The sequence below is a fragment of the Neltuma alba genome, unplaced genomic scaffold, assembly GCF_004799145.2.
Source record: "Neltuma alba isolate B1F8T4 unplaced genomic scaffold, ASM479914v2 tig00013181_pilon, whole genome shotgun sequence".
Classification (NCBI taxonomy): Eukaryota; Viridiplantae; Streptophyta; class Magnoliopsida; order Fabales; family Fabaceae; genus Neltuma; species Neltuma alba.
In genome coordinates, this window is record NW_021637491.1 from 1,335 (window position 1) to 12,108 (window position 10,774).

Genomic DNA, 10,774 nt, shown 5'->3' on the forward strand with positions numbered 1-10,774 from the left:
TGAATACATGACAAATTCAGCTCGTCCTTTTTTTTATTTTTCACCAGTGCACTTCTGCCTGTCTCTTACAGAGAAACTACTTATATTCAACGTGGTCAGGATTGTAGAGTATTGCATGTCTTTAGTCAATTTTTTCCCCCCCTGATTTTAATAGTGTGCGGTGATAATGTGTCATACATTATGCCTGAATGATGCCCATGGGCCATGGAGCCTAAGAAGAAAAATCTGTGCTATGTATATCTCTTTAAATAAAGGGTGAGGTCGATGTTGAACTTGATTGATATGAAAAGGGTTCTTCATTATTTAGAATATACAAGACTTTCTACATGTAAGGTCTGAATTAATTATGTAATTTTTGGCATCCCTGATGCTTATTCAGTACATATGCTTACAATTGATCAATATTTTGCATTTAAAAGTTTTTACGTTGAGATACTCCTTTTTTGTTTAAAGTACATTCATTCTCTAGGTTGCTTATATTATAGCGGCAACATTGGCTTCTGTTTTACGCCTGACAATCAGAGATATGGAGAAATATTGAATGTGCCACAATCGGTTGAACAACACAAGACCTTGTTTATTTGATTGTTGGACCTCGTGTTTCTTATGCTTAGAATATGGTCATACAAGTGCGAGCTAGGTCATCTTGAATTGAATGAAATGCAATGCCGCTTTGTTTATTTTCGGTTGAGGGGGCTGATGCATACGAAATTTTGAATGGCTGTTGAGGCAAAATGTGTTTTTTGGGAGGTGAAAGCTACTGCCTCTTTGTATGATATGAAGGGGAGCAGTAGATAGGTAAATTATTCTTCGAGAAGAATGGGCATTAAATAAGTTTCTTTTTGTTGTGTGGGCTACTACTTGTATTGCTGTTTGACTTTGTTCAACTGGAAAAATACCACTCTATCTTTCCATCTCCACCAATAACTTTGGGACTATCTTGAAACTTCAGCTGTTGCATATCTAGCTCTCAACAAAGTACTCTGGGTCTAATTTGGTAACTTGATGTATGATAAGTCATAATGTGAATTTCTATTCCGAAAGAGCAACATAATAAACAATTAAGTTGTAGCTGACTATATGGAACAATGGACAAGCATGATCTATGTGGTTTTCTTTATATGTTACTTGTATGTCAACAGCTTTTTTAAGTAATGTTCATGCTATTGTGTTAACTTTTATCTTCCTTGGATTGTCCTGTTCATGTTTATGTCCTTGCTCTTAATTTAATTTCAGATGCTTTAAACCAGGGTGTTGCTGTCACATTTTGCTCTCTTTTTATACCATACTTTGTACACGATTGTTCTTTTTCATCTTGTAAGCGAACGCTTGATTGGTAATAGAGATCTGTCCACATAGGTTGGTGATGTCAACCAAATATACATTGTGAAGGAGATAGTTTTGTTTTCTTTTATGGCTGTATTTGCTTGTGACAATTTAACCCTACCAAATCTAGGGTCCAGTTTCAAAGGGGGGAAGTGCTAATTTATATATCTCATTGTTGTAGGGTCTTATTTGCATTTTAAGGACATGTCTCCTGGATCTCGATCTAAGTCCAAAAAGGGAGCAAGGAAGCCCAGAAGGCATCTGCTAAATCTCCAGGACCTAATAATGCAGGTACTGGTTTGCCTGCCAGTGCATACAACCCATTATCAGGAACATTCCATACTCTTGAAATTTCACCAGCATCTTCTACCTCTCCTGTTCATTCTAATGGTCGGTTCCGGAACATAGATGAGACAGATGATCATCCTGGGGGTTCAGTGTTAGCTGGTGCTGAGTATGATTCTGTTTCTAATAATGGTAGTTGGTCTGGTGAGTCAGAGGATCATAAAGAAAAAGGTTCTAATCTACCTGTCAGATTAGAAGCAGTACCAGGAGCTGATAATGACAAGCGAGAGAAAATTCGCCAGAAGAATGAGAGAAAACATCAACGGCAGAAGGAAAGGCGAGCTCAAGAATTGCATGAGCGTTGCAGTGGCTATCTAATGTCAAGAAACTTGAGGTGCTTGCTCAACAGCTTGTGGCAATGGGATTTTCTCATGAACGGGCAACAATGGCACTGATATTGAATGAAGGGAGGGTTGAGGAATCAGTTAACTGGCTGTTTGAGGGCGGTGAAGAAGCAGATAATCAAAAGATAAACAAATAGGTGGGAGCAGTCTGAAATTTGACATATCTGAAGAGCTTGCTCGGATTGCAGACATGGAAACCAGGTATTGTTGCTCAAAACAAGAGGTTGAAAGAGCAGTTGTTGCATGTGAAGGTGATCTTGATAAAGCTGCAGAGTCCTTGAGAGACTTGAAGCAGGATCCACCATCTGCTCCTCAAAAGCCAGAGGAAACTGGGGATCCACCTACTCTTAATAATGGTAAGCAGTTAGGAGTTGCTAGTCAGAGTGCTAGGCCCCAAACAAAGCCCAGTCTTAACCCCACTCAACTAAAGAAAGATGAAAGGGATTTTAACTATACGAAGTCACCAGTTATGGTTGGAGGATCTTTGGAATCCAGTAATAAAATATTCAACCTCTAAAGAGAATTCAATCAAAGACAGAGTGGGCAAAACCCCAGCAACCTATTATTTGCAGCTGATAAGAGGTGGCCAAGTGCTGGGTCTAATCTTTCCGTGTCATATTCTTCAGCATCACCTTTGCAGGTGTCCCCCACACCTGCTAAGACTGAAGGTCGTTATATGGCTGTTGGAGGTGATTTGAAAAATCTTCAACCTGGAGCAGCTAGGGAACCAGTAGTTGTGATGCAGCGGCCTCAAACTGCAAATGCAAAGCACGTTCCAGCCACAAGTATGAGTTCATCTCCTCCTGGAATAGCCGCCAGTTGGTATCCAACCAATAGTGCGGAAGTAATGAGGTCAAATGGCTTCTTACCCCGCCCTCCCAGCACTAGAAGTCTCAGTCCAAATTATCTCAGTTCAAATCAGATGTATCACCAACTCCAGTATCAACCCCAGCATCAATTTGTCACTGCAAGCAGCCATTCAGTAGATCCCCAAGTAACCAGCCGAGGGAACAGCTTATGTTATAGAGCAAGTACATCTCCAACATTAGCCGCTGCTTTCTCTAGGTCTCTTTTCTGGATCAGGATCGGCTGCCACATCAGGGGCGTCATCTCCGGTGGACTGGAGCACTGGTGGATCAATGCACTTTGATTACACCAGCATAGACTGGTCCTTGGATAGAGGGGTATCATCACCGAGGTCAAATGCATTATGGCTTGGTCTTTCACCTTTTACAAAGAATGGTCATAGTCATATTTACGATTCAAATACCTCTGGGATGGTCACTCAGCCGTCAATGAGATCAGTAGCCTCAAATGGTAGCTTAGTCCCCATGCCTGGATTGCAAGATGGTGGGGTAGCTTCTGCAGAATCCTCCAGTGCTGGGTCTCGGGAGTGGAGTTCGCCATTTGAAGGCAAAGATCTTTTTAGTTTACCCAGACAGTTTGTTTCTTCTCCTTCTCTGTAGAATGAGAGTAGCGAGAAGTCGACTAAATAAAAAATGAAAGGAAGACATTTGAAATGTGTGTGGATTTGATGTTGGTTCTTATGCTAAAAAAGTCGTTTGTTGGTGATAAACCATCAGCCGAGAACCCTTTTCTTGCATTCGCACAGAATACGGTTGCCTATAGCAAGCGACTTGCAGTAACGTCAAGTTGTAACAAAGCAAAGAGAACTCATTCAAAAAATGATAAAACCGGTAAATCTGGTTCTCATGAGAAGGCTTAACCTTAAGGGTCTGAGGACGGAAATATTATATAATCTCAAGGCTTCAGAATACTTGAGTTATACCTAAAAAGACGAAGTACGATTTTTTCCCCTCCTTAACAATCGCCTTGTTGAATATGTTAAATGTATTATATTGGGTTCTCAAAGTTGCGTCAATAACATTCATCATAAAACGGGGCAGCAAAAAAGATAAGCACCTTATCAGGAGGTGACAATATTCTCTATCCTTAGAATTCTTATATTGTTTCATTTAAGAATGGGGACAATTAATTTTCACCTTATAATTTTGACCTACTTGTAACTTAATCCTTGATTTTTAACTCAATTCAGTTCCTATAATTGTAATCATTTAAAACATTGATTCCTAAAAATATATGGATTATATGTTAAACAATAGGAAGTGAGTCATAAAAAGTTAAAATTCAGAAACCGGACTATTAACCAAGTCACAATTATAAGCACCATTTTTCCACTTGAGATTGGAAGGGTCCTTGAGCATATCGGACCCAGACAAGTTTATAGAATTTACTTCTCACTTTCTTCGCGGGCCATGGTATTGATGCATAATAGTGCCAGCCTTTGTCTCTTCCAACTTCCAAGTGTTTGCATTTGGGATCCGGATCATCTGCTGCTGCTGTAGAAAAAGGCCAGCGTACTTGTGTACTTTTCTCATGAAATTAAGAAATTAATAATTACAGCAGCACCGAAGCAAAGCAGCAGAGGATCCAGATCCTTGCATTTTGGCACGAGCCGTATCGTTTTCAAGTCGCAGCAATTAAAGCAGAAAAGGCAGCAGAGCTAAGTTTCACATCATTACATCCTTACAAATATGCAGATACTGTATAACCATGAAGAGCCTATGGAAATGGGGGAAAAAAAACGAACTAAGCAGTCTGAGAAGAATAGGATGGAGGGGTAGGACTTGAGGTAGGTTCTCTGTACCACTGGTTAGCCTCTCTAGTGAGAAAGTAGGCATCTGCAATTTAAAAAGCTTAGGTGAGAGATCCCCAAAAGATCAAATCTATTATTTGAGGAAACAACTAATTTGTAAAACTTCAAAAAGTGCAAGAGTTTAGCTCCACGTTTATTTTGTTAACCAGGAGTTTTATTAGTGTTTGAAGATTTATGTCCGATGCTAAGTTCACTATTTTCCATGAATAAAGGGCTAAGCTAGTGGTAATGACTAAAGCTTTCTCGTATTTCATTGTCAGCTTCAAAAGTGATAAATGAGATGAGGGAATCATACTTGTACAAAAATAAGTGCCTCTGGAATGACTGATTATCATAATTTTGCAGTATGCCAGACGCAAATCAGAGAAAGTACTTTCGCGTACTACTCTATAATTTGATAAGCTACCGCCGGAGCTCATTAATTTCATGAGCCGCCATAACATATATGTTCTATCCCTTTCTTTCAAAATCTAGCATCACTGCCCAGTATATTTGTACACATTTTTTAAAAATTAGCAGATCTCTCGCTTTTCTTGATAAAATTTTTTGCCGCCACTTATAGGTGAATTTAGGTGATGTTTCCAGCTGATTTTAGTTTAATTATGGGATACGCTTTTGGAGTCTGGGCCCTTCAATTTATCACGATAAAGAACGAGAAACAGGGCCCCCTCCCAAAAAAAAAGAAAAAAAAAATCCTTATCTGATGGGGCATACCTGACAAGAAAACATCTTTGTATGTATCATCGTCATAGACAAATTGTGGAGGATCTGGCGAACCAATGCCAACAATAGTGCTTCCACTGCATGATTAGAAAAGGGATAAGAATAGAGGTTTCAACTTTTGAAGCAAGAACGAGAGGTAATTAATGGTTCCATTATAAGTTGAACCTCAGATGACAAAGAGAAAGCATGAAGAAGAGATATGAAACATGTACTGACAAAGGAGATGCAGAGACCATTGAAATCGATATAGAAGGAAGAAAGTATATCTAGAAATAAGTGCAATGCTCCATTTTTATGGATTTAATATTAATAGTTCTAAACATTCCATTCTAGAACTGTGGTTTGTCTCTCAGATCATCATCAGGAGAGCTGGTACGTTATTTATTTAAACAATAGCTTTTGTCTCACGTTAACTTGGAAACAAGGAAAGGTTTGCAATGTTTAATGATTCTTCCAAAACCTTTTACTCCTTCGGTCCTTAATATAAGACCTATTTAGCTAATTTGATTAGATTAAGGAAGCTAGGTATGTTAGTTAATTATAAGAAATATGACACGTTTTTCCTAAAATACCATAATCATCTTTCTTAATACCCCCTCTTCCTCTTCTACTTGATTATAGTTGAGGGAGTATCCATAAGAGTAATTTAGAGAAAATTGATAAATATGAGAAATTGGTGTTATATTTAGGCACAAAACTATCTCAACAATCGGGTCCTATATTAAAGATCGGAGGAGTATTATTTTCAAGCCTTGCAACGTAAATCTAGCTTAATGCACAAGGATAAACTCCATCCAACCAGCTGAAAGCAAGGAAATGGGGGTTAAAAGATTCTTCCTTCAATTTCATGAACAGCATTGGCAAAATCAAGGAGGAATATACTCAAATTTGTTTGATGATTGTTTCTGTGCTTTCATATGTAATATATATATATATATATATATATATCAAAAAATAAATTATCATGATGTTAGACTAGAAGAATAAATGAGTCAGATCAACCGCCAAATGCCTTATGCCCTTATCTAGTTTCTAGCCATCTGCCCAGAATTCATCCAATTGTAATCTCTGCTTATCTTACGACTGGAATCTAGAGGAGAAATTTAATAAATTTTGACAGATGCTAAAGTATATTTCATGATCAAACGTTTTCTTCAACACGACTTGGTGATTGAAAATTGAAAACAGCTTCATTACTGTATATCAAGTTCAATCGTGCTGACGTTTGAAGAATGCTCAGCCTCACATTGCCCAGACACACAAGCGCACATAGATTGTATATGTCTGTGCATGCATGATGATCTCTATCACATGATTCACATATATTTAACTTTTAACAAAAGCCAGAAAATTAAGGTTTCCATTTTTATACCTTCCGGACATTAAAACAGCATCATATTCTCCACGACCAGCTGCAATAATTCGCTGCTTCAGTCTTTTAAGAGACGGGAGAACTTCAAATGCTGGGGGTTCTGCAAGAGCAAGGAAAATAATCAAGGAAAAAGTAATGGAAACGAACAAGCGAAAGCACTCAAAGACAACAGCAGATTTTAAGCCTTAACTTATGCTGTGATGCTTCTAAATGTAACTCAGGAACAAACGTAAAGAACTTCCAAAATGTCAACTATAGAAATGAATAATTTGCACTTACAGTGGTACAACCTAAAACAACCCCTAATCAGCGGGCATAACTCAATATTAATGTCAAGTCACAATCCCAATTAATCAAATTGGACTCCGGGTGCCTCCACAATTACACCTCTCAGTAAAGTAATGCTCAATAGGGTCAAATAAAAATGTAAAGCTAAAATGAAAAGAGCAAAGAAGGAAAAAGAAACAGGATTAAAACTTAAAAACACTTAGCAAGAAACATACCCAGATCGTTGATACAAACATCTTGCGATATTCCATTCCTTGATATCTTTTCCAGCAGTGCCAAAGGATCAACATTACTAGCCCGGTCCAATTTTAGACGCTGTCCCATCGAAATTTGTTTAAATTGATCAATATATATCTATGTGATATTAAAACCCATAGCAAGCCACACTATTTGCAAGCTGTGAATAGTGTGACTTGTTATATGAGGCTTCATTCAGTGCACAAGGTCCACAATCTAATTATAGCAAAAACCAAGAGCGAATTATGGTTTGTCTACTACACCCAGAAATCCTGTACCTTGTAAACTTCTGCTGTTGAACATGCCTCTTGTGGTTTTATGAGAACCATCGGCATATCCAAAGGTATTGGAGGAGGAATATCTTGAACAACCTGTGCATATGAAAGAAAAGTCTTAAATGAAATCACATGGAGGCATATGGCATAAAGCATTGCAGAGCCTTCAGTAAACACAAGTTTATGCACAGAGTTTTCAAAGTCTCAAAGATCAAATTGTCCTGAGATTTGTGATAATAATATTTTGTCGCTAGACAAGGAGATAATTGAGAGCTCAAACTCTCCATGGCCAAGCCTCTTCTCAAAAATTTTTCCGGGAAAGGAAATTGGACAGACCTCACCTCGACCAGTGCAATAGGCTGCTCCCTGAGAGAAAAAGAAAGGGACATCTGATCCAATCTCACTTGACCATTCTTGAAGTTCTTTCTCTGTAGCAAGACAACCACTGAATTGATTTGCTGCCCACAATGCAGTTGCAGCATTGCTACTTCCACCACCTAGCCCTGCCCCACTAGGCACTCGTTTATCAAGATGAATCTGCCAAGAACATGAATATAGGCAGGACAAATTAGGAGGCGGTTTCGTTATTGGAATGGATGAAAATGGAGCAGTGGAAAAGAAATTTAAGGGAAAAAAAAAGTGACTAAAATGGAAAGGAAGATAGTTCAACAATGGTTAAAAGGTAAGATGGATAATTTAGTTCAAATGATAATTCTTGGGGTCAGGAGTCCTGATTCATGAGCTTTTCCACGAGTGTCTAGATTCCCACATTCGTCATATTGGGCTTTCACGAGAATGAACCAAGATATATGTGCAGCCAACATATTAAAACAAAATGGAGACATCATTCCCATTCTTTAAGTCTTGACCCAAGCAACAAAATGGACCCTAAATATTCTACCATGCACAATGTATGTTAATAAGCACACACACGCATGCTTGTACTGAAAATAAGATAAACAACACGAATTAGATGGGATATCTAGGTCATACCCAAAAAAACTTTTCACTGCCAGTCTTCTTCCTGTAAAGATTAAGCGCCTTAATAATCTGTGGAAAGAGAATAACATAGCACTCACTCTCGGTAGAATATGAACAAGCAATAAAAAGAGGAATAATTTTGAAACCAAAGCATTAGCTTTTGTTATCTTACCAAATTACTATCATCAATGGGCACCCCAGACACATTGGTGGACAAACGGTCCTTTGTTGTTGATGGTGACAAAGAGAACTTGATTGTATCACCAAGACTTATAACCTGAAAATTCGAAAGGAATCTGATATGGTCAAGACTAAATGAAGTCATCTCCCATATATATGACAAAATCTTTCAGAGAAAACATTGAATCATATAATAGAATATGATTACGATTATAATTAACTTACATGGAATAGAGACGCCAAATCATGATATCCATCTACCCTCTTGCTGGTAATCCTCAAGAAAACATTTATCTGTAGTAGACGGTTAACCAGCATCAATATATTGAAACAAATGAGAACTTTGGAGTGCCTCCTAGCAAAAGAACGAAAAATACCTTGCAAGGAGAGAACAAAGTAAGCCTTGAAAGGGGAGCATTCTTGTCCACTTCATCAGCCAGACTGTTCACCCTTTCATCAGGATCATACACAATCTAATTCCGCCAACATTAAAGAAAACAAAAACAAGAACAAATAAATACAAATACAAACCATCCCTTTCATTAAATGCCACACCGGAACTTTAATCCAAAGCATAGCAACCAAAAGGGATAAGAGATAAACCTCTACTCGTCTCCTGGAGGCGTTAGAATCAGAAACCATAGCTTTAAGTTTAAATCTAACGAGCGGGGCTCTTTGAAATTGAATCTTTGAGGCAAAATTGCACGACCCATATCCGAATTGACGTTGATGGTTTCTTCTGAACGAATTTTGAGAAGTAGAGGAGTAGTTACTGCAAAGAAACTGAGAGCAAGCCATGGATAGCCAAGAAATGAGAGAATACCGAGGTCAACCAATGTGCTGCTCTATTGCTTTCAGATGTGCCGATTTGGACTGAGAGAATGAATCTTTGGCTAATTTTCCAACTCTTCCATGTTTAATTTTTATGGAATGTTCACTCCCCTCCTTGGTCATATTCATTTATTCGTGCTCTTCGTGTTTCCCTCTGCCTAAATTATATTAAAATAGTGCTAAGGTCAATAAAATTAATATTTGTAACAATACAAAAAAAATGAATGAAATAAAATTTCTGCATGGAAATTCAATGGCGGCTCAATTATTGTCTGCTATATGTGTTTAGTCAAATTTTGACTAAATGAGCTAAATTCATTCGAGTAAACATGTTGGATCATATAATTGGGTCAGTATTCTAATTGGGCTATAGTAGGCCCAGATAAAGCTTTTGATATGTCCAATAATCCAAATGATTCTTTAGAAGTAATGATTTGTTGGATTTCTGCCTCTGAAAAAATATTCATGGTTTGATATTATATATATATATATATATATATATATATATAAGGTTCCTGTTTTTTTTGGCCTTGTATAAGGTTCCTGTTTTAGTGATGATAAAATAAAATATACAATGCGTATTATTGATAAAAACACACTAATGTATGATTTTATTACCCAAAAAAAATAATTTATGATTTTATTTAATTTTTTTAATTTAAATAATTTTTAATTCAACATTTTTTTTTCACATTTTATCCCTATTAAATGTTTTTCCGTGCAATGTACATTTTTCGGGGGTATGATAGATATATTCTGATAAATATTTCGTATATATTTTCTAGTTTTATTGTCACTAACTTTCTCATCACTGGGACATTAATGAAGAGATGGTCAAGACAAGCGAAGTAGACACATAAAAAAATTAAAATAAAATTGTCGTCAGTGATATAATAGTCAGCTGAAATTTTCGTACACACATTCATATAATTGTTTCAAACAAGTTTCATCAATGACTGATGTGGAAATTTAAAAAATTAGTTAATTTATTTATAAAAATGTCGTTGACTATATTTTTACTTCGCGAATTTAGACATTAAAATAATTATATTTTGCAGTAGTGAATTAGCTAGAGTTAGGCGTGGAAACAGACTAAGCCTCACCCTTAACAGGCCTGGCTTGTGGTGAGGCCTGTTGGCCTGAGGCCTGTGAAAGACCTTTTAATCGGCTTGAATCTGACTTGTGACCTATTAAG

General features: G+C 37.2%; 1 protein-coding gene and 1 pseudogene across 1 annotated transcript; one reads left to right on the forward strand and one right to left on the reverse strand.

Moving 5' to 3' along the window:
- Positions 1 to 627: 627 nt before the first annotated feature.
- LOC114735196 (uncharacterized) lies at positions 628 to 3,566 on the forward strand (annotated as a pseudogene).
- Positions 3,567 to 4,145: 579 nt separating this feature from the next.
- LOC114735198 (4-diphosphocytidyl-2-C-methyl-D-erythritol kinase, chloroplastic) lies at positions 4,146 to 9,685 on the reverse strand. Its single transcript, XM_028922873.1, has 11 exons — positions 9,352 to 9,685; positions 9,126 to 9,221; positions 8,974 to 9,042; positions 8,741 to 8,845; positions 8,581 to 8,637; positions 7,924 to 8,124; positions 7,591 to 7,683; positions 7,291 to 7,390; positions 6,788 to 6,887; positions 5,407 to 5,492; positions 4,146 to 4,717 (listed from the first exon to the last, which is right to left on the reverse strand). Exons 1-11 carry the CDS (start codon positions 9,544 to 9,546, stop codon positions 4,626 to 4,628), a joined length of 1,194 nt encoding a protein of 397 aa, XP_028778706.1. The 5' UTR covers positions 9,547 to 9,685; the 3' UTR covers positions 4,146 to 4,625.
- Positions 9,686 to 10,774: the final 1,089 nt, after the last annotated feature.